The sequence below is a fragment of the Triturus cristatus genome, chromosome 1_2 (assembly GCF_964204655.1).
Source record: "Triturus cristatus chromosome 1_2, aTriCri1.1, whole genome shotgun sequence".
In the NCBI taxonomy this organism is placed as follows: domain Eukaryota; kingdom Metazoa; phylum Chordata; class Amphibia; order Caudata; family Salamandridae; genus Triturus; species Triturus cristatus.
The window spans coordinates 459,864,159-459,891,667 of NC_140580.1; the positions used below are offsets into that span (position 1 = coordinate 459,864,159).

Genomic DNA, 27,509 nt, shown 5'->3' on the forward strand with positions numbered 1-27,509 from the left:
ACCAAAAAACCCACCTTGGTGCCCAGAACCCCAATCCGACTAGTTATAGTGTCTCATTCGTTCTCCATACTACAGCGAAGCTACCAATGATTAGACATCCTAGAACATGTCACTCCGACCCTCTCAGGAATCACGGGAACAAGAACACTTTTTCGTTCAAACACTAATACTTGTCCACAATGTGAGTAAACAGAGACACTGTATAGTTCAAAATGTTTATTTTAACTAACGTGCTCTATAATGCAGTACACTAGCCAATGCTAGCAACACAATGCATAAGAACAATATAATCAGCATTGTTACAATTCCATAAAGCACGAAAGGGGAAACCATGTTATAATGACAGTGGAAATGGGACTACAGCGCCTTACCACCCTCCCTGTGCTAAGAGCTTGTTTATTATAATTATAGAAGACCTCTAGGCCTTGTCAGGGGGACCCCATACCTCCATGTTTAGATGCAAAGATTTACATTTCCGGACAAACACAGCTCTTCTAGGTTGGAATGATTTTCTCCAAGTGCCTCCACACGCATACAATGCCATATTAAAAGCACCCGAGTTTCAGTAGTGCAGCTGTGTTCTATGTAATGTCTATGGACGCGGGACTGACCAAAGTGAATCAACAGCATACGTTGTTTTTCAACCTTGAACACGCTGTGTATACAAGGAGCACAGTGTACAGCTAGATGTGTGAAAGGCCGACAGTTCTCATGTGAAAAAGCACAAGCAGAGTATTTACGAGAACAGAGCCATGTAGTAGCGCGTGCAAAAGCGGCAAAATGGCGGCCAAGCATGTACTAATTTACGCTAACTTTAGCTATGCCCGCAGTTAATCCCATGTCCTCACTACAACTGAAATAAAGGAGAAAAGGAAAAAACACTTATAATGCTGTATACCTCTTTTTTTTAAATAAAAACCGAACACTCTACACTAATAGCTTGAAACAGCTTCATTATCTGACTTACTTAATAGTATTAGGCGATAATTTTAAGTAGGAATCGTGACTCTGAAGGCGAGACTTCTCTTATGTGGTTGAAAAGCCTACAATAAATCAAAAGGTGCAGGGTGAAATAGCTGACATTAGGTGTTTATCGCAGCAAAATTTGTATAGTTCCAGTGGTTAATTTATAAAATAAAAAGTTCCAGGGCTCTACTCGAGAGGCAGCACTAACGGTAAATTTGCTGGTACAAACTGACTCTTAACTAGAGCCCCGGCACTTATTATTCTAGAGAGGACTTGGCCTTATGGCTAGAGCTGCCGATTTCGGAGCTAGGGAACCGGGTTTGAGTCTCAGCGTGGCTCAACATCCTGCGATTCTGGGGAAAATTACGTGCCTTCCAAATGAGTGTGTCCTTAACTGGTTCTATAAGCTCCGGTGCTGAGCTCAAATTAAGCAATAGTTATGATGTAATGAACGTTGTTGTTAGATGAACACTGGATTTGTATTCAAATTGAATCTTTCACATGCCTCCTCAGCTCAAAACAACTAAGGGTCATATTAGCAACAGACGGCGATAAATATCGCAAAGCGCGCTTTGGGCTTTCATATTTATCGCCGTCTATCGCTGTTATATATCGCCTGGTTAGCACGTTATTTACAACGAGCAGTGTGCGACCTACTTTGTTTATGTATTTAAGCTCCCTCGAACGATTTGGGCTGACGAGCCTTGGTTCCACACCTGCGCGCCGTGAGAGGTATTTTAACCTTTAATATTTTGGCAGTCTACTTGGCACCCCACATACCTACCTGCTCCCTGCTGACGAGAGGCAATTACCTCGAAACACGTGTCCAGGGATGGCATTATATTGATATACTCGTGGCATAGGCGTACTCACCGTTGCTACTACATTATCCAGAGTTCTATGGGGCTATTTGCTGGTATGACGAGCAGTGTGCGACCTACTTTGTTTATTTACAACGGGTATGACCTAGGTGATATATATTCCAGCGTTAGCGCAAAAATGGGCCAACATCGCTGGAAAACCAGCGATGTTTGCACCCTAAACGGAGATAGCCTTGGTGATAGGACCCTGTGGTCGTATCACCATAATCCACCTCCCATGTTAGCTGTGCCTTAGTCAGGAATTTAACAGACGTTAAATTCCTGCGTTAAGGCATAGTTAACGGGATTTAAAATATCGCTACCCCTCGTTGATGATATCACGAAGCTGGGGTAGCGATATTTTCCCATGGTGTTTTGTTAGGCACACCTCCTTTGCATCTCATTAGAGATGCAAAGCGAGGCGCGAACAAAACGGGAGGTGAAACAAAGAAACAAGCGCTAGCGTGTCCTTGAAAATAATGCGATATAATTATCGCCGCTTTTTGGCCGAAAACGGCCGCAAAAGCGGCGATAATTATGTCACCAGCCCTTAATGATATGCCCCTTAATTTGTAGGTTTCAAAGAACGATGGGGCATATCAGCAAGCAGGCGATAAAAAAATATATTTTGCGTCCGTTTTCAGATGAAAAGCAGCGATAAACCTTGCCTTATCGCCATTTCCCTTAACGCCCATCTTTGCATCTCTGTGGAATTGCAGCCTGGACAGTTCGTCTGGGTCATGGAACTTGGAGAGTTCAGTGCCCTCTGGGACCATTGGTCAGGGCCCCATGAGGTGGTTGAGAAGAAGGGTAAGGCCACTTATGTGGTGCCACTTACGTGGTGTGCCTTAAGACCCCCGGGCAACCCCATAAGGTGCTTCACATCAACCGCTGAAAACCACACAATGAAAGGTCTGAGCTCACCATGCTGTTGGTGACTGATGGGGAATAGGAAGAGGAGAGTGAGCCTCTCCCCGACATCTTAGCCTCAAAGGAGAAGGATGAGCCTGTGGAAGGAGTAATTCTTTCCCCCACTTTGACCTCCGAACAGCAGAGGCACTTTTGGCAAGTGTTGGAACAGTACTCCTCGCTTTTCTCCCTTACTCCTGGGGTTACCCACCTGGGTACCCATGATGTGGACACAGGGGACAACCTCGCTGTCAAGAATAAATCTTACAGGTTGTCGGATAAGGTGAGGGCCCGCATCTAGAGCAGAGTCTGTAAGATTTTGGACGTGGGGGTGATAGAACCCTCCAATAGCCTTAGGTCTAGTCCTGTGGTTCTGGTACCAAAGGCTGTCCCACCGGGTACCACATATGAACTGAGGTTCTGTGTGGATTACAGAGGGCTACATTCTGTAAACAAGACTGATGCTCATCCTATCCCTAGGGCAGATGAGCTCATTGGCAGGCTATGAGCTGCCCAGTACTTGAGTACCTTTGATCTCATATCAGGGTACTGGTAGATTGCCCTAACAGAAGGAGCCAAGGAGAGTTCAGCCTTCTCCACTCCAGAGGGCCACTATCAGTTTAGAGTGATGCCCTTTGGATTAAAAAATACTTCTGCCACCTTCCAGGGGCTGGCAAACCAGGTCCTTGCTGGTTTGCAGGCCTTCTCTTCTGCATACCTGGATGACATAGCTGTCTTCAGCAGCAGTTGGAGGACCACCTCTATCACCTCCTGGAAGTGCTTCAAGCCCTGTAAAAGGCAGGCCTGACTATTGGGGCCAGTAAGTGCCAGATAGGGCAGGGGTCTGTAGTGTACTTGGGGCACCTGGTGGGCAGAGGGAAGGTGCAACGCCTACAGACCAAAATACAAACCATCATGGTCTGGCAGCCTCCGAAACCTAGACTGAGGTCAGAGGATTCTTGGCCCTCACTGGGTACTATAGGAGGTTTGTCAAGGGTTATGGCACCATTGTTGCCCCCCTGACCGTACTGACTTCGAAGAAGTAGTCCAGGAATATGATTTGGACAGAGGCATGCCAGAAAACATTCAACTCCCTGAATCAGGCCATGTGCACAGCTCCTGTGCTCAAGGCGTATGACTTCTCCAAATAATGTATCGTTTAAACAATTGCCTCAGAGCATGGTATAGGGGCAGTACTTTCACAGCTCAATGAAGAGGTTCTAGGGCAACCTGTAGCCTTCATCTCTGAGTGGCTACTCCCCAGGGAACAGAGGTGGAGTGCAATAGAGAGAGAAGTTTTTGCTGTGGTCTGGGCACTGAAGAAGGTGAGGCCATACCTGTTTCCTATTTCCTGATGATTCAGACAGACCACAGGCCCCTCAGGTGACTCATGAAAATCCCAAATTGTTGAGGTGGTCCATTTCCCCACAGTGTATGGACTTCAGGGTGGAACACAAACCAGGAGTACATCACGCCAATGGTGATGGTCTGTTCAGGTTTTTCCGCCTTAGTGATGAGAACTCCCTAGAGATTGGGTAGCTCTTCCCACTTTCAGGCAGAGGGGGCACGTGTAAAACCTGTCATCCTTAGGGTGATCTTTCCCCAACTTAATGCCTTTTGCCGCCCTTTTTTTCCTGTATCTTTTTGTTGGCCTTAGGACTCTGGGCACTTTACCACTGCTTACCAGAGCTAAAGTGCATGTGCTTCTCCCCTAAAACATGGTGACACTGGTATATACCAGAGTGGCATATTTAGTTTACTATAAATCCTTATAAAGCAGTATCCCATATACCCAGGGCTTGTACTCTAAATGCTATTAGTAGGCATGTAGCACTAGTGGTGCCAACCTCCCAAGTCGCCTTTCAAATCTGTCTCAGACCTGCCATTGCAAGGCCTGTGTATAAAGTTTACTGCCACTTCAACTTGGCATTTAAAATGTTTGGCTAAGCCTTAAACTCCCCTTTTATTACACATAAGTCACCCCTAAGTTATGTCCTTAGTGACACTAAGAGCAGGGTGCTGTGTACCTAAAAGGCAGGACATGTACTTTTATGTTTTAGATGTCCTGGCAGCGACAAACAGCTAAATTTGTTTTTCACTGTTGTGAGGCCTACTCCTTCCATAGGCCAGCATTGAGAATTCCTATATATACTTTTAAGTGGTAAATCCTGAACAATAAGGAGTAGCTTTGTCATGTTTGGTATGGTTGGAATCGTAATGATAAATCCTCTTTACTGGTAGAGCTGGAATTAACACTACTATTTTCGAAATGCCTCTTTTAGAAAGTGGACATTTCTCTGTTCTTTACTTAGCTCTGTGTGCCTGCACCCTGTCTCCAATCCACTTCTGGCCTGATTGACAGCTACGCTTGTGCATCCTCTCTAGACAGCCAAAAACACAGGAAGGGCTGGGTGTGGCAGGGGATACATCTGCATTCATCTACATACTGTGGTTCACACTTACATCTGAATAGGCTGTGTCCTGCTCTCTCACAAAGGGCTGATTTACCCTTTCCTGGTAGTTTTGAGCCAGGGCTGGGCTGAATGAGATCCTTGTGCTCTTCTGAAGATTCCGTCTCTAGAGGTCACTCAGGCTGATTAATTTATGGCACCTATTACAGCCAGTGAATTAAAAGATGTTTTAGCTATGTCTTGCAGTAAGGCTGCAGGTAACGATGGCTTTCAAGCTGAATTTTATAAAAACATTTGCTGGCAAATTTCTCCCTTTTTTGACCAATTCATTTAATTATGTTAATGATGGGGTGGAATGATCTTCTTACTTTAGGGAATCCACTATTGTTAGCTTCTTATAGAAGGATAAAAACCCTGAGGACATGAGCTTGAGTAGGCCCATAAGCCTCCTTAATGCTGATTATAAGTTGTTGATGAAACTGTGAGCCAGTCGGATCAGCCCGCTGGCCCAGGCCATAATCCACATGGATCAATCAGGTTTTGTTGCTGGGACGCTGATGGCAGCTAATATGAGTTTCTTACTGCAGGCTATTGATTATTTCTCAGTTAACCAGATGAAGGCTGTGGTTATTATGGTCGATGTGAAGAAAGCCTTCGATCTGGTTAACTGGGAGGCACTGTTTTTTGGCTTGCAAATGTTTGGGTTCCCCTCACGACCCTAGGGTAAAATATTCTTCCCTCCAGTTCGACATCCTGCATGGTGGGCTGGCTCTTCCTCATTTTCAGGTTTATTATCAAGCAGCACTCTTAGATCTTTGTGCTCGAGTATTGAAAAGGAGGGGGGTAATGGACTTCTTTTTCTTAGACATAAAGTTGCAGGATGCTGGCATCTATTTACCAGTTTTTATTACGATCCCTAAATTTCCAAACAAAACTAGATATAAGGTTTTAACAGAGTTAAGAGTCAGGCTCTTGTGTCTCTACCGTCGCATTATAATTGCTTCAGGCTGGGTGTTTCTCACGCTCCGTGAGGTAGGGTATCTTGGCTTGACAATTTCATCGGTGGCTTTTACTATGTGGGAGCAAGCCCGGTTTCGAGAGGTCAGCCTCTTCTTTCTTCAGGGTAGGCGGATGACTTGACCTGAAATTACAGCTCAGTTTAGTGAACTGGGCTCACAGCTTTTTTTTTTCTTGTCATCAGATTTTATCATTCTTTAAAGCCTATAATTTTGATCTCAGCCATGATGGCCATACTCTATTTCAAGCCCTGTTCAGATCAAGGATGGCCGGTATAGGGAATTGGTATCGGCTAATACACGAATTAGAGATACATCCAAGTCCCATCAAGAATATGTTAGATAAAATTTGGCAAACAGCACATTGCAATTTTACAGTAATGGATTGGTAGACAATAACTCTCTTAGGGCATAAGTCCCTGATAGCGTAAAAGTTTAGAAGGATGTCTTTTATCTCACATTGGTTGGCCTATTATACAGCCAAGGTATTAAATAAAATGTTCCTGGCTCTCGATAACTGTTGGCTTCTTATTTTCTATTCCTGCCCTGGATTACACACCTTCTGGTCCAAGTTGGTGGCAGTACTCAATTAAACTCTGGGCTTATCTTCAAACTAGATCTAGCTTTGGTAGTCTTTGCTTTTTTTACATATTGGGGAACCCCCGAAATGTGTCTAAACCGGGCCAAAAGTTTTTGGCAATTGCTTTCACAGTCGCTCGTTCTTTGATTTTTTACAAAGGTGCCGAACATCCAGGGTTCCGGATTATCAAGAGCGGCTTAGTAAAATGACTAGAACAAAGCAATTTGAGGAAGAATGTGCCAAATGAGTAGGTGGTCTGAAGCGATTTAATGCCTCCTGGCAATAATTCAATTTCATTAGTAATTAGGCCAGGGAAGTTTAGTATGGATAAGTCAAGTTTTAGAATACAATAACCGTTAAGACCTTTCAACTGAGTTGGTACTGTTTCATTAAGAATCTCGAGGGCATAGTCATACGTTTTATTTCTGGCCCCCGGCCCTGATAACTGTAAGGCACTTTATTTAATTTGTGGCACTTAAGAATAAGTCTCGTTTGGGGAACAACCTTTACAACGCAACTTTTACAACGCACTACACTTACAACGCATTTTTTACAACGCAAAATCCATTACAACGCATTCCATTACAACGCATGACACTACAACACATTTTTAAAAACTACCTTTACAACGCATTCCATTACAACGCATACTACCTATACAACGCATACCATTACAACGCATAATATTACACTACACTATCCAACACTTACCCTACTGTTGCACCCCCTGGAGTTAGAATAGTAATTTTTACCCCTATACTAACCAACACTTACCCTACTGTTGCACCCCCTGGAGTTAGAATAGTAATTTTTACCCCTATACTATCCAACACTTACCCTACTGTTGCACCCCCTGGAGTTAGAATAGTAATTTTTACCCCTATACTATCCAACACTTACCCTACTGTTGCACCCCCTGGAGTTAGAATAGTAATTTTTACCCCTATACTATCCAACACTTACCCTACTGTTGCACCCCCTGGAGTTAGAATAGCAATTTTTACCCCTATACTATCCAACACTTACCCTACTGTTGCACCCCCTGGAGTTAGAATAGCAATTTTTACCCCTATACTATCCAACACTTACCCTACTGTTGCACCCCCTGGAGTTAGAATAGTAATTTTTACCCCTATACTATCTAATACTTACCTTAAATGCAATTTAATATTAACGGTTGTAATGGTATGCGTTGTAAAGGTAGTAGGCGTTGTAATGGAATGCGTTGTAAAGGTAGTTTTTAGAAATGCGTTGTAGTGTCATACGTTGTAATGCAATGCGTTGTAATGGATTTTGCGTTGTAAACAATGCGTTGTAAGTGCATGCGTTGTAAAAGTGTGCGTTGTAACGACATACATCCGTCTCGTTTTGCACAACAACATAACCATACGCTATATATTTATTGTTCTGTACTATAAGGAATTTTAGAAATGTATCATATTAACATTCTTTAGCACTTTATGAGGATGTTGGTCAGGGTACTATCATAATTTAATGCTCTATTATATATCGGTTTTTCTTTGTAAGTTATATTAGTAATGACAGGAAATGTCTTTTCAAAAAGTATTTGTCTGTTATGGAGCTATATAAATTAGGAACAAGATTATTAGAGATGGTATTATCATTTATTAACTGGAATTATTGAAGCATTTTGATAATTGTAAGGCACTTTATCTAATTTGCAGTATTTGGCATTAAGGTTAAATTTGCGCAGCAACATAAATTATCCTTATTATTCAACGTTTTTGGTACTACAGGGATTTTTAGAAAAAATCTTATGAAAATCTTAAGCACTTTATGAGGATGTTGGTTAGGGTTTTAATTATAATTTTATGTTCTACTATCTATTGCTTGCTCTTTGTAAGTTATATTAGAAATTAAATTAAATGCCTTTGTGAAAATTCAAATGGTTTATTATATATGTCCATTTCTCTTTTTGTTTCTTAATATGAACTCCGATTCTTGATTGCAATTATTTGGATCTGCTCTATAATTTTCTTATTTTTTGGGAGTTTTTTTTGGGAGTTTTATATAGCGCAAACTAGACTCGAGACATCAGGGCCCTTTACATGAGCACCAGTTTTGTTACAGATGGACACATTCATTTTTGTTAGGCACAGGGAGATTAAGTGATTTGCCCAGAATCACAGGATGTTGAGCATCGTTCCCGAGACTCGAACCCGGTTCCCCAGCTTGGAGGTCGACCACTCTAGTAATTATTTGGATCTGTTCTATAAGTATTTTTTTTTTCAAAGATTCATTTGAAGTCACCCCCTACATCAAAGGCACTTTGGGGTTTAAGTTAGGCCTGGGTGGTAAATTCCGCTCTGCTTGCGGAATTTGCCCCATTTTGGAAATTCAGCGTTCCGCGGAGGACGCAGAATTGCCGAAAATTCCGCGATCCGCGGCGTAGCGGAATTCATTCCTTGTTCGTGCTTTCAAAATGGGTGTTCGCGCGTGTGCTAGCGACTTACCGGGATCCCTGTGTTCGCCGACGAGTTTTCCTATCTGTTCGCGTGCGCCATGAGATTTTGGTAGCAGGCCGCGTGATCCCGGGAGAGTGTGCGATCGAGAACACGTCATTCGGACGCGCCATTGGACATCCGCGGGAGCGAACAGGAAACACGCATTGCGAGCAGGCGGGATAAGTGAAACAAGATGGCCATGCCAATTGGCTACCGCATGGGCAAGTTTGTGAGATATTTCTCCGCCGAGCACGCAAACAGCGTCCCCGAACAGGAAAAATGCACCACGACCGGGCGGAACAAGCAATTCCGCGTGCTTGCAGAATTATGCGTAGCTCGCGGAGATTTTTTACCGTTTCGCAGAACTTTGCGTAACGCGACTACGCAAATTCCGCCCACCCCTAGTTTAAATATGAGGGATCTGGCCCTAACAAATCAGTACACTAAAAGACCAAGAAGAAAGTTTGCTGGAGTAAAGGCTGCTGTGCCAGAAGGATTGCCACTTTGCTGAGTCTCACTGTTCCAAGGACCTGCTGCCCTGCCTTGTTGAGCTTCCCTGCTGCCTGCTGATCTTTGCCCTGCCAAAAAAGGACTGAAGGACTCCCCCCGAGTGAATCCAAGGGCTTGCCCCCTTTTCTCTACGAGGTCTCAAGGACATCAAAGACCTAACCATTTGCCTTGCATTTATTTACTTCTTTCAGATGCCTTCCTTACAAGGACCAGCGTTCCACTTTAGGGGAAGCCAAGATCCTCACGGGGTAAACTGCCTATTCAAGACAGTGCAGGACTGGTACTGGACACCCTCCAAACAGTAGCGAACGGGGCTACTACCCTATTCCCGCTGCTGGCATTGTGCTCAGCCGTACCATGACACCTTTCACATCCTGTATGACTGCCCCGCTGTCCGGGGTTTATTTGCGGAGGTGGCGGCTACACTGAGCAGGACTCTGTCTTTTCCTTCCCAGCTGCCTCGCCAGAAGGTGCTACTGTATGATCTCATGCATGCCCACCGCAATGATGCATCACAAATGCCGGTAATTTGTCATCGCTCTGACATCGGCGAAGCATTAGTGCGACTCTCATGTCCCCTTCCATGCAGAATGGCTCACGACCATATTTCAGACAGCATCATGTGAAAAGACCATTTTCTCTCTTGATGATAAGCTTCAGGTCTATCAGCAGATTTGGGCCATTTTTATTCGCGGACAACCCTTGATGGGATCGTGTTCTGCTCGGACCAACCCATCCTGCCCTTGGACTCATCAGCGCCCCGCCCCTCTTTTTGGGCACCCCACACCCCTTTCTGAGGGCTCTCCTCCCATTACCCCCTCCCCCTTTGTATTCCAGTGGTGTCTGTTTTTTCTTTTTCTTTTTTCTTTTCTCTCTTTGGGTATCCGTCACTGTGCACGGTCGCAGTCTCAGCCCACCACCTCGCCACTTCCCCTCCTTTCACTTCAGTGGCACTGTCCCTTTTCCTCCTCTCTTCCACTTGTGTCTCTTCTTTCATTTTATGTTTCGTTGGATTTTTGGGTTATTAATGCATAGGGGGTCCCCCACTGGGCTCCCCTGAACCTGAGGCATTACATTCCCTGTTGAATATGTTTACTCCTGCTCATGCTGTTGCTCAATGGAGCCTGAATAATGTATCCTCTGCCTTCTCTCTTCAGAGTTACTTGGAAAACAAATATAAAGATTACAAAAAAAGGGTGTGTGATGTCACTTCCACTACCCCAGGCATTTTGGTGAATCAACGCCCATGAGCTAAATGTGTGCTCTTTAGCAAGTATAATCAGATGAAAACAGACGCGGAAAATCTCCTTTTTCAACAAATAAAGTTGGGATAAGTGGTGAGTGGTTTCAGATTCAGTAACAATGAAGGAGATCGAGAAAGAAATTTACAGCAAAAGGGTACTTTCAAATATGAAAGATATATTAGCATATTTTACCTTACAGGAAATATACTCCTCTAGATGATTCACTAGATTGATGTTTGCTGTGAAATCTATGTTGCAACAATCTTCAATCCATGTCTGAAGTAAATACATAGAACGATTATAAATCTTGGTGAGCATTGCAGAAGGATCCATGCTTTCACTGGAAAGAAAGAATTCAGTGACTGATTACATTTACAGCAAAACAAAAACCTGTTCTTATACTAATATTAAATTGCGTGATTTTCTACAAATCTGTAGAAATGGCGACATGAAAAGTAATTGTAGGAAATTGGGTTATTGGTTGAGTAGGGTAAAACCCTACTCAAGTAGAAACCACAATCTTGGTCAGGATGAGATACAATGAAAACACAAGATAACATGTGTTTAACCCTCTGGTAGCTTGGCACAAAAGCAGTCAAGCTTAACTTAGAGGCAATGTATAAAGCATTATATATGCAGCACTTCAAACAGTAACAAAGTGAAAATGCAACACAAGAAAAATCCCCCACCAATTTAGGAAAATAGATTAAAATCCAATAAATTATATTAGACCAAAACAACAAAAGTCCAATCAGTAGTACAGGAGTTATGCAGCTTTAATGATTTTGGTGAAAATAGTGCCTATAACACAAAGTGCAAACTGTATTTATCTGATTGAGCTGGACCATAACAAAGTCACAAGTTCAGGCTGACGGAGCACTGGCCGGCTACAGGGACCTAGTTGTGCCAGCTGAGCAAAGTACCTTAAACCCTAGTGTACAGGCTGCGTGGTGTTGCTCTGTGAGGCAATGCATTTGTCAGCATTGGTTCTGAGGAGCTGCAAGGCCATTGATGCAAGATCCTGAATCATGTTGCAACACACTGCGTCAGTTCTGAAGAATCTGTGCAGTGAGGTGTTGCATCGAGTCACATCTGTTCTAATGGGCTAGCAGCTGGGCGACAAGACTTGGCGAAGCTTTACTTTGATTGTCATTAATTCTGTTGAGGCTGGCAGCTCTGTGGCGAGGCTCTGCGGGACCCCGCATTGCTTGACATCCCCTCTGATGAAGCTTGTAGTTGTGCGGTGAGGCTTTGCAGGGCTTCGCTTCACTTCAGGCTGGTTTTAGTGAAGTCCACATCTGTGTTGGCAATGCACCTTCAGGCCCACTTCTAAGGGTCCAAGACGGGGGTGGTACCACTTGAGAGGCAGGACTCACCGCAGGCAGAGTCCAGGAGCAGGGTTCAAGGTGATTGGAGCCTTTTCTGTCCATAAGGCTCGGATCAGGAAGCCATCCAAATAGCCCTTGGAGTCTCTCTGTAGGTCCTGGATTCAAGCTGCAGGTCCACTCCTAACTCAGGCAGCATGGCAGTAGAGTAGCACAGTAGCAGAGTAGCAGTCCTTTTTGCAGCAGAGCAGCACAGCAGTCCTACTGAGTCTTTCATAGGTCCCGAGGTGTAGTGAAGAGTTGGGTGTGAGGGTCCATTATTTTTACCGGGTGCCCACTCTGAAGTAGGAGAAGGTTCTGGAGGTTTCCACCCCAGAGATGTTTGGAATTTCCTGCCTCCCTGCCCTGGCCCAGCTTGTCTAGGGTCAAAATAGACTAGTGTCAGATTCTTTGTGAGTGTACTCTGGCAGAGCGTTTGTGATCTGCAAGTGTGGTAGGTGGCAGCTCCTCCCTCCCATTAAGTCAGAGATGGCCTTCCTGCCATATCTATTCCCCTTTGTCTCCATTTCTGGGAGCAATATGCAAAGACGAACTTCCAGCTACACCTAGCCATGTGGCCCAGGATACAGGCTACAGGCTTCAGGCACCAAATGGTTGGGAAAAGAAAACGGCAACTTTCTAAAAATGGCATTTTTAGAATTTGGACTTAAAATCTGATGTTACTATTAATGAGGGTTTTAAATTACAATCCTTTGGACCCCAACCTTGATATTCCTACCTGCTCCCAACTGAACGTTATCACTTATTAAATGTAATAAAATGCAATGTTATCTTATGAGAGAGGCAGGCCTTCCAGCAGTGAAAAAGAAAATATTAAGAGTTAAAAGTATATGCACATTTTTTTAAATGCACTGCACCCTGCCATCTGGATTGTATATGTGCCTGCCCTAGTGGTGACTATATGTATTAAAAAGAATGATTAGGCGTGGCAAAAGGTTTACTTTGCCAGGTCGAAATGGCAATTTAACACTGCATACACAGGCTGCCATGGAGGGCCTGAGACCTATTTAAATGGCTACTTGAGTGGGTGACACAATCAGTGCTGCAGGCCAACTAGTAGCATTTAATTTACAGGGACCTGGTACATGTAGTACAACTTTACTAGCGATGTACAAGTAAATTAAATATGCCAATTGGGTCTCAGCCAATTTTACCATGCTTAAAGGAGAGATCACATACATGTTAGCACTGGTTAGCACTGGTAAAGTGTAGAGACTCATAAAAGCCAACAAAAATGGGTTCAGAAAACAGAAGGGTGAAGGCAAAAGGTTTGGGGTTGACCCGACAAAAAAGGCCATCTCCAACAGTAATCTAATGTTGACAGAAATATTAAGATTTTAACAAAATATATTTGCTTTAAACACTGAATACTCAGGCTTTCTCCTAGACGCAATATTTTGTATTCAACTGTTTTAAAATGTCCATATAATATAGAAATAATTATGAAATAAATACCTTTGGCGTATTGTGAAAAACTGCAAAGACAGCTTTGTGCCTTACCAGCAACAAATGAGGTGTGCCAGTGACAGATTGGGGCAGTGTACTCCTTTAAGAAGAACTTTCTCTCTACTGTGCGGTAGTGCATGTGCATGTTAGTGCACACATAGATGAGTGTGCAATGCACAAACATGAATTGGCAGTTTTCAGTAGGTAAGATCCCAAAACTTTGAGAAAGTGGTAATGCTAGACACTGCACCCACAGTTGTGGTGGGGGGTGCATCTACACAGTCTCCACCTACACGGGGTGCAGTGAGTGATTCTGCAGATACACAGATCATAGTTGCTCTCTAATTATCTGCATAACCCCACCTCCAGTCTGCTAATGTATGTACCTCAGGATCTCTCCACAAGGTGATGTAGTCTTGCTAAAAAAAACAACTTGACAAATGTGCCCGAATGCTATCAGAAGGTTCTAAACGTGCACCACCACGTTTAGAAGAAAGCCATTCACCACAATTACCATTTAGTAAAATGGTGTCTGTGTACTAGCAATTTGCTTCCTCATTTTCTTGCTGCCCAGCACTCCTTGAGCCAAGGAGGTAATGGCTTCTTTGGAATGTATGCCTACTGCCTACATGAGGGAAGAGTTGGGTTTAAATAATGTGTCTTGCAGTCCTTTCTGTAATGCTAAAATGTATCCCATGCAGAAGAAAAGGCCCTAATTTGCTAGCCAGGCCGAGGAACATAGTACCAGGTAATGCTGATTACTTAGTTAAAGCACCAATTGAAAACTGTGTAATAGAGATTTATTTAGGGTCTAAACCTTTAGCTCAATCTGGACCATCTCAACATCTTTATAATGCTCAGTATATAACACAACTACAAATCATTTGTAAATTTAATTTCCAGTCACCCTGTAATGAGGTAGTGTTTTAAAAAAAGAAAAATGAATGTATTTGTGAGGCCACCACCATGTTGTCAGTTAACACCAATTCTTTCAAATGAAAGGAGACATGACTTACACTCAATAACACTAGTTCTCATGAATACTTGTTTTCCTTTTCCAAATCTTTATCTAGAAAATGCTCCTGTCACCTAGTCTGTGATTCTAAAAACTTTCCTTCATGTTCTTGTGGTGTTCAAAGCCACAATACATGCATTAGGTGCACTATGGTATAAAGCAAAGGTGGTAACAAAGACTATACATGATGTGGCCATTTCCAAAGATCCTTAAATAATTCTTGCATAGGGGATGATTGAAACTCCATGGCAAGGAGAGGTGAATGGTTAACAAGAATTTGCATTTGAAAATAAATTCTTATAAGCCAAGGTAGAATACAGAGGTGTTTTGCTGAACTCTGACCTGCATCTCTGAACACAGTGATCTTGGAACCCCTACTAGTCCTTATAAGCCTATGCTAGTGTATCAAACTAATGTAGCACCCATCAGGGAAGCCTTAGGGTACTTTCTTCATGCACGGAAAAAGAAACTGCAAGGATTTGTGCATCTGCCTTTGACTGCAGAGGTTCCAAGATGGCACCGAAGATGGGGACCTCAGAGCCAAGGAGGGGAACCTGAACCCAAGTGAGCTGATATACTGGAGCATGCACCTGTTTCTCCTCAGCTCAAGAGCAAAGCGTGATCAGTGCTTCAGCGATTCTGTTACCTTTTGTTTTGTAGTGGAGCATTCTGTAACTTGGCCCCCTGAAAGCAGTCCTCTTCTCCAAACAATGGCATGCCAGAAATTCTCCTATGTCCACACCTCCCTGTAGTCCAGAATTAGAACCTGGTTTGCCTTCTGTAAGACCACTGTTGTTTGTCCTTCTAGGAAAAGGTCTTGGTCTTGTGAACAAATGGAAAAACGTCTTTCTTGTATGCCTCCTGACCTTTGCTGTAGACAAGGCTGTTGCTGAGATGCATATACTGGTGTACAATTGTCATTATTAATGGCAGATCGAGTCCCTCCACTCACAATTGCCTGCCAGTATTTTCAGCACACAAAGAAAGTGCACATAGAAAGAGGTACAATACTCAGAGGATTGTTTTTGTGCATGAAGCTGTCCCTTCCTGCACAAAAACAATCTTGCCTGCAATGCATGCACCCTTGCACCATGACGGATGAGTTGGTGCTAGGCAGCAGATTGTGTGCCAGCACAGGCAGAGAGCATTCCTGCACCACATATTGGTAAATATGGCACATTCCTGCCATCTTGCAGCACTGTGTTACATGAAACATTGATAAATCTGGTCCTAACTGTTGCTGAAGAGGGGTTGTCCCTCCAGCATATGGTCTCCACGTGACCAACAATTCCTTTATTTGGGCGTCTGCTATACATCTGATGTATCTGATGTATCTGATTCTGGACTATAGCTCTCAAGTTCGGTGTGGTAGGCAGCATGGATCTTTGCTGACAATTGTTTCTTATTAAATACCTCCATACCTGGTTTTCAGACAATATACGTGTTTTGTTTAGAACACCACAACTGATAACCTGGAGATACTAGTAAAGAATTGGCCCTCCAAATATACTACGTGGTGAGAAAGTATAGTAACATTGAGGAGGATGTTAACCCTGGTATCAATTTTGTGCTGAACATGTTTCCAGGGAGACTGGGACAGGACTTCTTAAGACAGGTAGGTAGACAGGATTCTATCAGGATTTATATAACATTCCAAGAGAGGTAGGATCTCTAGGTAAAACCTGATTATGGCGAGGCAACTAGTTATTTTGGGCCTAGCTTAATTTTACTCAGATCAGACATCCCTTTTATTCAGCTTGGAACTAAATGGTATTTTCTGAGGTGGTTTCCAACTCTCGAGTGTTGCCGACCTTCGAAAAAGAAGTATTATCATATCAGATGGAACATATTGATGTTAAACATGTCATCTGTATTCCAATTAAGAACAAAATGCTTTATCTCCACTCAATAAAAGGCTTGGGGTGGAGATAAGAAGTTATAATCACATGTCATTGTGATATACCCAAACAAGCTGGGCGGTTGATCTGTTTTCTTAAAAGGCTATTTTTGTTGCCTCTCAGTGCAAATTCACATTGCAGATGTAGACTTTTATACATTCCTAAAGATTAATGTTCTGCTATCCAAAACGGATTATCTATATGCAACAGACCTGCCATCACTACTCATAAACTAAACAAACAAGGCCACATTGTATCAAAAATATAGAAACTACCTTCCCCTCCAGATTCCAGACATGTCAACTCCTTGTGTGAGCGGTCATAAAACCTTTGACTTCCTTGGACCACCACCTAATCACTACTAGAAACCGAGGACTCAAGCCTCAGCAATTTCTATGAGTTGAATCTCAAAACTATATACAAATTTACAGGAAGAGGTACACATCAAACAAATGCACGGATACACAAACTATGAAATATTTTATTTAATTTATCCCAAAAATATACAACAAAACAAAATGTATTTTAGTGGGAATGTTGGAGCTTTTCCAAATGTAGTTTTATTATTAAAAGGCAAAGTGATATAGTAGATTTGAACATGTTCCTTTACATTTTTTGCTCCTACGACATGCTCTCTTTTTGACCGAACATACCAGTGCTTCAATTGAGGCCATCAATACTAGATTCTGTTAGCTATGTTTGTGCTGCTCCCACAAATAAAGCTGAACATACCAACTTAATATTTAGCCTCTGATTTCACATTCCTTAACATTTCCAAAGCGTTTTGAAATGTATATTTGTAAATTTCAGTTTTTCACATAAAGTTTAGTAGTCTGCTAATATTCTAAACAGTTGCAACCTCCTGAGTCGGTATCGTGCACCACCAGGGGCCCGCTGATCTCAGCTTAAGAAGCATTGTGTTGCAAAATAAAAGGAACGTAGATCTGTGGATATTCACTAAAATCTCTTTCGTAAAGGAGTGATGAGGTCACAGATGAAGCCTGCTCTGTATATGTCAATGCTGTGCTTTATTCCATTGACTGGAATTGGGATGGAAATGTAGCCTCCATGTTGTACTGTCTCATAAGAGTAAAACTTAGATCTTTGGGACCACCGACGCATTTTTTTCCCACACTTGTATAAACTGAGATACATCACTTGTTTGTTTATCTCCCTCTGCTTATTGTCGCACATCTCCAGAAAGCTCCTTTCAGAGTGACAGTAGCGCTCTACAAATACCCAAATCAAATCAAATCAACGTTCCTTGCCATGCATGCCTAATTGCAAGTATCTGGTAACCCAGTTGTTGGAATTGGCCGTCTCTGCAGGACACCCCCAAACTTTTTGACTTTATCCTCCACTTTCTGCTGAATTTGTTTTTAGTGTCCTTAGGACTTTGTGCACTTTACCATTGCTAACCAGTGCTAAAGTGCTTATGCCCTCTCCTTAAAACAGGGTATCATTGGCTTATCCTCAATTAGCATATTTAATTTACTTATAAGTCCCTGGAAAAATTGTACTACATGTACACGGGGCCTGTAAATTAAATGCTACTATTGAGCCTGCAGCACTGATAGTGCCACCCACTTAAGTAGCCATTTAAATATTACTCAGGCTTGCCATTGCAGAGGCTGTATGTGCCGTTTTAAACTGCCATTTCAACCTGGCAAAATAAAACTTTGCCATGCCCAAACCTTCCTTTTTAATATATATAAGCAACACTTAGGGTAGGCCCTGGACAGCCAGAGGGCAGGGTGCCGTGTATTAAAAAATTATGACATGTACTTTTATGACTTACATGTCCTGGTAGTGAAGAACTCTTAAATTAGTTTTTCACTATGGCAAGGCCTATCTCTCCCATAGGATAACATTGAAGTTATTTTATTACTTTTTTATCGGTGTAATTTCCACGTGGGAATGGATAACCGGATCATGTTTGATGTCTCTGGAATCTCATATAAAATCCTAACTTTTGATTAAGTTGGATTTTAAATTACAATTTTGAAAAATCCACCTGTCAATCAATTGTTCTTTTTGCATTTGTCACCCCGAGGGGGACGGTTATGCCCAGACGTGGGTCAGGTGCTCTCCACGCCACTGGAGTCCAGCTAGTCTGGCTGATGAGGGGTGATGCCCCGAAACCGCTACCAGGATGCTTGTTTCCAATCCAGGGAGGACCTGGCCTGGCAGTTCGGGCTGGATTGTTCCCATAGGGAACAGGGTCAAGACTGATTTGCATATGGCTGGGTCTGAACTGGAATGGAATGGGGATCAAACAATCAATGTATTTAGGCCCAGATCTCAGTACTGGAGTGAATGTTTTACATTGTGCAGCATTCTGTCCATCAATTGTTCTTTTTAACTTTAGAAAGATGGCATTTTCTTTCCTTATCCATTTAGTCCATATAGCCGGTTTCTAGTCACATGACTGGGTGTAGCTGACAGTTGGGCTCTTTGAATTCCTCCTAGAAAACCACACACAATAGGGAGCTTAGGTGTGCCTGTATGAGCAATCACTGGCAGGATGGGAGGGAGAAGCTGGGCACAGCCCCACTTACACCTGAATAGGTTATGTTCTTCCTTCACACAAAGGGCCGCATATCCCCTGTTGTTAACCTGGAGCCAGGACAGGGAAGGCAGGGTGCCTAGAGACTTCGAAGGGAAACCATTAATAAATTCTCCCTCACTTCAAAGGCTCAACTGGGTATAAATACTGGACACCAGACACCAACTCTTCAGTACACTTATGGACCTGTTGCCACTCAGAAGAAGGGCTGCTGTGCTGCTACAAGGACTGCCACTCTGCTGGACTGCTGCTCTACAGGAACTGCTGCACTGTTGTGCTGATCTACTGCCCTCTTGTCTGGGGAAGAAAAACTGGACCTGCAATTTCATCTTGAACCCAGGACCCCAGAGTGACACAAAGGACTAGTCTTCTGGCTTCCTGATCTGAGCCTCAGGGACATAAAAGACTCCCCACCCAGCTGCAGTGAGTTTTTGACTCCCAATTGGTGCTTCTCAGGTCCTGGATCCTTGGTGTGGCTCACAAGCTCATTAAATAAAGCTTTTGAGCTCTTTGTGCCACGCCGACCACTGCCCGCAATACTCTCCTTGCTTCCTACGACCCTTGCCAATGCAAACGGGACTATTGGCACAAAACTTGAAAAGGTAAACCTTTAGCTGGACTTATCTGGGACTGCATTCAACCAGCGCTCCATCGTGGCCGGCCTGAACTTTTGACTTTGATCCGGTCCAGCGCAACTAGATATCCGTGGTTGGCGCTTTACACTTTTAGGAGCTAATTTAAAGTTTATTGTTAACAAATTCATAGCTCAGGTTCTACTGATTGGATTTTTATGTTTTGATCTTGTTTTATTTACTAAATTAAGCTCTACTTTTCTAACCTGGTGTGGGATATTTTTGTGTGGTGCTTTTACTGTTTTACTGTTTGAAATGTTGCACAACTACTTTAAACATTGGTTCTAAGTTAAGTCTGACAGCTCTGTGCCCAGCTACCGGGGGTTGAACACAGGCTAATTTCGGGTTTGCTTGTGCCTTACCCTGACAAGGATTGTGGTTGCTGCTCGACCAGGGCTCACACCTCAGTCAACCAACACTTCAATTTCTTACACTTGTTTTGGAATTTCTACTTAATCCAGTGGCAGCTCCTCTGCTAAGCCGGAGTAGTGTCGTCCCACTGAGCAGGTCAAAGTGGAAAAAATAAAATGATAATAACTCATTGTTATTATAATTTTTTTTTCCTCTTGCTCAGATGGATAGGGGAAGGGCTGCTATGCTCTGCTCACAGAGCAAGGCAGGAGTGTTTACCCACTCCATGTGCGCAGGATGCTTTGGCCGGCAGTCTCAGACCAGTCAAACCGTCATGTGCACTTTGCATGTTCTCACCGAGCTGCATTACAGCCTGGGTGAAGAACATGCCCAGCCTTCCATTCTCTGGCTGAGCACCAAACCATGGCGCTCAGACCAATCACAACGCTGCATTGCAGCATTGTGATTGGCTATCGGGAGGCTGGTAGCTGGGTGCTTCTTGCCCTGGAACTGGGCGAAGAGGGAGAGAGGAGGTGGCGGCGCCAGACAGCAGACAGATAAGTGTTTTTTTTATCCCACCTAGCCCTGCAATCCACCTCCTTACCACCATTAAATACCAACCACCACTGAGTTATTCCCAAGGTTACTTTCCCAGGTAGTGGAAGTGTATTGCTGACAGTCCTGAGATTGGAGGGAGGGAACCCAGAAACTGATGTGGGTAAAGAGGAGCCAAGCTTCCCCTCACAAATTCATTTGGATCCTTTGTTGCAGAACTGCTGCTTATTGTTTCTAGTCTTTGTGGAGACTGACATTTGGTGGATGACAGGAGCTAATGGTGGGACTGCAGATCTTCTTGTAAAAGTGTAAGGGTATTTTGATTAGGATTAGCCTTTTCTTTCTCAGAATCACTGTTTGGTATGGCTGTGATAGTCACATACAGGTGTTATGTTCCATATAGGTACCCCAATACAGGCTCAGGTAGTCACCTAACCTTGCACCTATATTCTCCGTACCATTACACTACATAACGGTTCTTGGTACTGACATTTTACCTAGTTACGGTAATGTCCAGGGATGATATGCGGTTTTCTCCGAAAAGCTTAAGCCTCATTCATTATGCATGAGGATTCTTGGAATCACAGCAGCACAGCAGGCCTACCATCTGCTGCATAATAACGTCGTTCCTTTTGTAATCCTAGCCCGACATGACACAGCAAGGTAAATCCCCAGGGGGTACCACATTGGGTATATATACATCATCTCTTGCTGAGATAGTCAGAGGAGAAAATGACTTCCATGCCGACACACTGACGCGAGAAGCTGAGGCTACTGCATGCAGACACTTCAGCTCGCAGTGGTCTGACAGCCCTTGCGGGGTGTCTAACTCGAGACCAAGACAGGGTCCCACAGTCTCTCACTTCAGGTAATGGGGGACTTTATCCTAGAGGGATTCTTGGCTTTACACCCATATACATGCTAGGTACATTCAGGTACATCTAGTTAGGGACGCATCGTAGGAGTACGCATTTTACTGTCATGTATATTATATACTTGCCTGTATTCATTGTTTTGGCACAATGGTAGAAATCTACCATCCTTTTACTCTGTTAGTGCTTATTATCATTTATATCTGTTATTTTCTAATGGTTGTTTCCGCACACCTATTTTACACTAGAATGATGCCGGTTCAGTAATAGCTTATTGAGAAATGTCCCCACCGTTTATTCTGTGTACCTCTCTGAGACAAAGTGAGCATGAGTGACTGAGCGAAAAGTACACTGTTTCCATGATCCCTGATGGGACAGAGTTGTCATGTTCGATAGTTGTCAAGAACTATTCTCTCCTTGGTAAGAGGGGTTTCTAGTGGCACTGTGAGCTAGCTGGTATACAGGCTAACATATTCGGTACGGGTGTCTAGAATCAGTCTGACTCCAATCCTACAGTATATGTCGTCTAAACGCGCAGATCCTATATAGGTTTTTAAAAATGCGTTGTAGTGTCATGCGATGTAATGGAATGCGTTGTAGTGGATGTTGAGTTGTAAAAATTGCGTTGTAAGTTCATGCGTTGTAAAAGTATGCGTTGTAACATCATACATCCTACTCAGCAGTGGCGGAATAGTTCCCTTCCCACTCCAGACGTCTCTGGGAAAATGTGAGTAGGGCTCTCTGACTGAACTACTCAGATGTAACTGTTAAATAAGTACCAAACCAACATTGGCGGCACCATGTCGTGTAGTTCCTACAAACCTATATAGGATCTGCGCGTTTAGACGACGGATGTATGACGTTACAACGCATACTTTTACAACGCATGCACTTACAACGCAATTTTTACAACGCAACATCCACTACAACGCATTCCATTACATCGCATGACACTACAACGCATTTTTAAAAACTACCTTTACAACGCATTCCATTACATCGCATACTACCTTTACAACGCATATCATTACAACGCATAATATTACATTGCATTTAAGGTAAGTGTTGGATAGTATAGGGGTAAAAATTACTATTCTAACTCCAGGGGGTGCAACAGTAGGGTAAGTGTTGGATAGTATAGGGGTAAAAATTACTATTCTAACTCCAGGGGGTGCAACAGTAGGGTAAGTGTTGGATAGTATAGGGGTAGAAATTACTATTCTAACTCCAGGGGGTGCAACAGTAGGGTAAGTGTTGGATACTATAGGGGTACAAATTACTATTCTAACTCCAGGGGGTGCAACAGTAGGGTAAGTGTTGGATAGTATAGGGGTAAAATTACTATTCTAACTCCAGGGGGGACAACAGTAGGGTAAGTGTTGGATAGTGTAGGGGTAAAAATTACTATTCTAACTCCAGGGGGTGCAACAGTAGGGTAAGTGTTGGATAGTGTAGGGGTAAAAATTACTATTCTAACTCCAGGGGGTGCAACAGTAGGGTAAGTGTTGGATAGTATATGGGTAAAAATTACTATTCTAACTCCAGGGGGTGCAACAGTAGGGTAAGTGTTGGATAGTGTAGGGGTAAAAATTACTATTCTAACTCCAAGGGGTGCAACAGTAGGGTAAGTGTTGGATAGTGTAGGGTTTTACCCCTATGCTATCCAATACTTACCTTAAATGCAATGTAATATTATGCGTTGTAATGGTATGCGTTGTAAAGGTAGTATGCGATGTAATAGAATGCGTTGTGAAGGTAGTTTTTAAAAATGCGTTGTAGTGTCATGCGATGTAATGGAATGCGTTGTAGTGGATGTTGCGTTGTAAAAATTGTGTTGTAAGTGTAGTGCGTTGTAATAGTTGCGTTGTAAAGGTTGTTCCCTGCTGAGTAGATTAAATTCCTATTTATTGGCTGTAGGTGTATCAAGCTTGAATGACAAACAGTTCCTATTGTGCATAAAACCTTATCTCAGTTTCTTTGAAACTCTTCCTTGAAAATGTTGTACATTTTCAACAATGACAGAAGATGACGCTGCGCCAGCACAATGCGTTTTAGTAAGGGAAGAAGAAGGGGAAATAAACACCCTTTTGCTTGCTATCTCGCCACCGCAGCCCTCACGCCACTCTGCCTGCCTGTCAGCCCGCAACGCGAGGGGGAAGAAGGGACTGGCCGGGCTTCGCTCGTCAGAGCCAGAAACTACAAGCCCCAGGATTCCCTGTGCCAAGGCGCCAGGTCGTGAGGTCACCACGCGCCAGGAGGCGCATAAACGGCGGCCCGGTCCCTCGCCCCACGAGGACGTGCGTGGGAGAAGCCCGGGACAAGGGCGGGACCGTCTGTGGCCGTCAGAGGCCAAAAGAGGCTGGGCTGGGCCAACCCCCTTATTGCCCGAGGTAGGGCACCTTTTGTCTGGTACCACTGACTTTCTGCTGACTGGGGCGGTTTGTCCTGTCCAGGACTATATGAGTTAGATATTCATGGAGCAGCACATGTGGCGCCTTGAAGGTGCTTATTGCCACGCCGGCATCTGCACGTGCTATTGAGGCGGCACTTGCCCTGGTTTTTTTCCGCTACGTCAATCTAGGTTGTGGGTGATTGGGGGGTGTTGTTTATGCTGCGAGTTTTCATCGTTTTGCAAGGTGTTACATTTTTAAGTTTTGAGTATTGTTTTTGTTCTTGTCATGGCTAAAATTAACAGTAAGTGTTCTGTAATGGGGGGTACTGGGACATTAGATGCTTTTTTGAAAAAGGCTGAAACTGTTGTTTCTAGAGAAATTGAAATGGTGGAAAGGAGGCTATCGTTGGAGCCATTATCCCAGCCCAATTTTGTGACACGACCTGGTGATCCTATTTTAGGTTCAAGTACTTCACAGGCTGGTTGTCATTTTTCCGTGGAGTCTGTGGCTGAGCTTAGCTCGGTTATTCCTCCAGGCTCCGTGAATATTCCTAGTCCTCTTCTCTCACCCCCAGCCACACGTACTAGGCAGTCACGTGCCCTCCCTGTTGCTTCTACTACTAAAATAGTTAAGGGCAAAAGAAAAGCGAATAAGGGCCCTAAAGGCATACGTCAACAAGTTAAACAACCCAGGATCCTAGATTCCGCTTATGGGTTGGTTTCTCAGGAAAGTTCTGCGGCCACTTTGTCCTCGGTTGACAAGAGTCATGGGATTAATGAGAATATCGTTCAGGGGGAAACAACTACTACGGGAGCGAAGATGGTTTATTTAATACAGATTATGGACGAGCGATTGAGAGCAATTTTACTGCCAGTTATGGACAAACTTAATAAAATTGATGACAGACTCGCTCTCATCGAAGTCACATAGTGAACCAGGAAGTTTTACTGCCAAGGTTTAATCCATCTGAGAGGCTCCCTTCAAGTGGAGTAGAAAATAGAGTGTCTGAGCTAGTTGAGCCTATGACGACTATTGCTATAGCTCCCACTAATTCACTATCAGCCGCTTTGGGATGTAACGGTGGTGCCAATTTGAGGCATAGGGACATGATAGGGAGATCAAGTCCGCTTCCTGTGCAGCCATCCAGGGAACGATCTTTACATTTGCCGCCGGAGGCCTGCCCGTATACTGTTATTCTGGCAAACGTTCCAAAACCTAGCGATGGGAGGGAAGAGCATTGGTCTTCCTTAAAAAATAAAGCCCTCCATTTTTTGGCAGGCAAGACAGTTCTGGGGAGCCGTCTTTTTGATAGTTTTAAGATGGTTAGAAGGGTCCCATGGGTTGGAAAGTCCAATAAGTCGTTAAGGGGTGACTGTGTTGTAGTGAGCTTTAGTTCTCCTGATTTAGTAGCAAACATCCTAAGACAGGCAGGGTCATTTAGATTACATCAGGATTATGTTAATATTCTCCCGTTGGGGTTTTTTTACCCACCCCACACTCTGGGGACCATTGGAAATGGTGGACAGATCCCTCATTTAGTCCCTGCGAGTAGGACTTTGGCCCTTAGCAACAGATATGAGGTCCTCAGCACTTTAGATGTCAACGATTGACTCAGTGTAGCTAACACTCAGGCCCTCCATAATGATCCTAGTCTGGCTTTTTTTGAAGAACCTGGGACAGTGCTGACTGTGGAATATAATACGGACATTAATGGTCTTGGTGTTAGTATTTTACCCCTAAAAGCAGTCTATGGTGAAGGAACTAGTCAGAGAACCACCGAGGTGGTTCAAGTAGACGTGAGTGAAATAGTTCCTCCTGTTCCAATTGGTAATGCGACTGTCACGGTCCTCATAAATAGTGAGGTTGGTGATTCTCAAACCCGTTCATTAAATCCAGTGAATTTTGAGCCACAAGAGAGGGGGTTGGGGGGGGATACCTCATCAACAAATAAAATCCTGACTTTGTCATGGAATATTGCCGGTCTGAGAACGAAAAGAGGTGATACAAATTGGAAGGCTTTTCTTTCTACCTATCATATAATTGCCCTGCAAGAGACGTGGGAGGCTAAAGATCCTTATTATTTGGATGGGTATCAGTCTTTCACTAAAAACGCTGTGCCCTCCTCGATGGGGAGACCTCGGGGGGGGTCTCCTGTTACTGTTCAGCCTCAAGTTATTGTATAGCACAGAACTATTAGTGACGAGTTCTCCAAACATACTGGCGGTTAAACTTGAAGGTGCCAATCTCCCATCATTATTAGTGGTGAATTTTTATAACTCATTTACTAGGTTGGATGAATTGGAGCACCTAAAAGCATTGTTTACATTTTTGGATGAGTTTGTTGCAAGTAATGTTACACCTTATTCCTTTTTACTTTTTGGCGATTTTAATATTCATGTATGTCATCTCAATTGTTTTGCAAATTTTAATTATGACTATTGTCCTCATGAGATAAATCACTTTGAACACTCTAAGGGTGGGATGTACCTAGAGCATATTGTATCTGCCCTTCACTTACTTGCTCCCGTACAAGATTCTTTATTTGATGTCCCTACATTCACTGGACAGGGCCATCATAGCATTATTGATTACATTTTTATTTCTTGTCTGTTGAAGGACCTCATAGGTTCCTTTCGTGTCACTCAAAATGCCTTAAGTGATCATAATCCTCTGAGTATGGAAATTAATATAAATGCTGTGTCTAGGTCAAACCCTCTGCCTGTGATTGCTAATTTAAACTTAGTCCCTACTCATCAGGGTTGACGCTTGAGATGGGACGTTATTACCCCGACTGATTTCCTCGGGAATCTGTACAATAGTAATATGGTGGATCTAAGTATATGTTTATCAACAGAGTCACAACCAGTTGAAATCCTTGGTGCTTTCGAGAGAATAACTAAACAAGTAGCGGGTAATTTAACCTACCATGGGAGACCAAGGCCTAAGAAATTTAAAAACTGGTTTGATCAAGCATGTTCTAGTGCGCATGTTGTACTTCTAGCGGCATTAAAAGAGAGTGGGAAAGACACAAGGAAGATTGTGGAGGCAAGAAGGACCTATAAAAAAGCAATAAAGGCAAGGAAAATTCAGTTAAAGAATATGGCTTGGGAGGAATTGTCAGAAGCAAGTGTTTTAAAAAATAGTACTCAATTTTGGAAAGTAATTAATAGCCCACTTTTTAATGAGTCAGAGAACACAATCAAAGACTGTCTGATTCCACCAGATAAATGGGTGGCTCATCTCGGTGGGCTTTATTCTGAAATTCTTCAACTAAACCCAGTGAATTATGGGGACATAAACTTGACTTCGAAAATTAATTTCAATGAAGAAGAAGTTCAGGAGGCAATTGAGTCAATGGCAAAAAGTAAAGCCCCAGGTCCGGATGGTGTTCCCGTGGACCTCTATAGGGCAGATTCAAGGTATTGGGCAAAGCTT

The 27,509-nt window shown here is 43.3% G+C and overlaps 1 protein-coding gene across 1 annotated transcript in view; it reads right to left on the bottom strand.

Annotated features, from left to right (window-relative positions):
* KNDC1 (kinase non-catalytic C-lobe domain containing 1) overlaps positions 1–27,509 on the bottom strand; it is a 575,645-nt gene that overhangs the window by 166,564 nt on the left and 381,572 nt on the right. Inside the window, exon 22 of the mRNA XM_085606188.1 lies at positions 11,154–11,301. Coding sequence (XP_085462314.1) covers positions 11,154–11,301 — 148 coding nt within the window. The remainder of the gene's footprint in view (positions 1–11,153; positions 11,302–27,509) is intronic.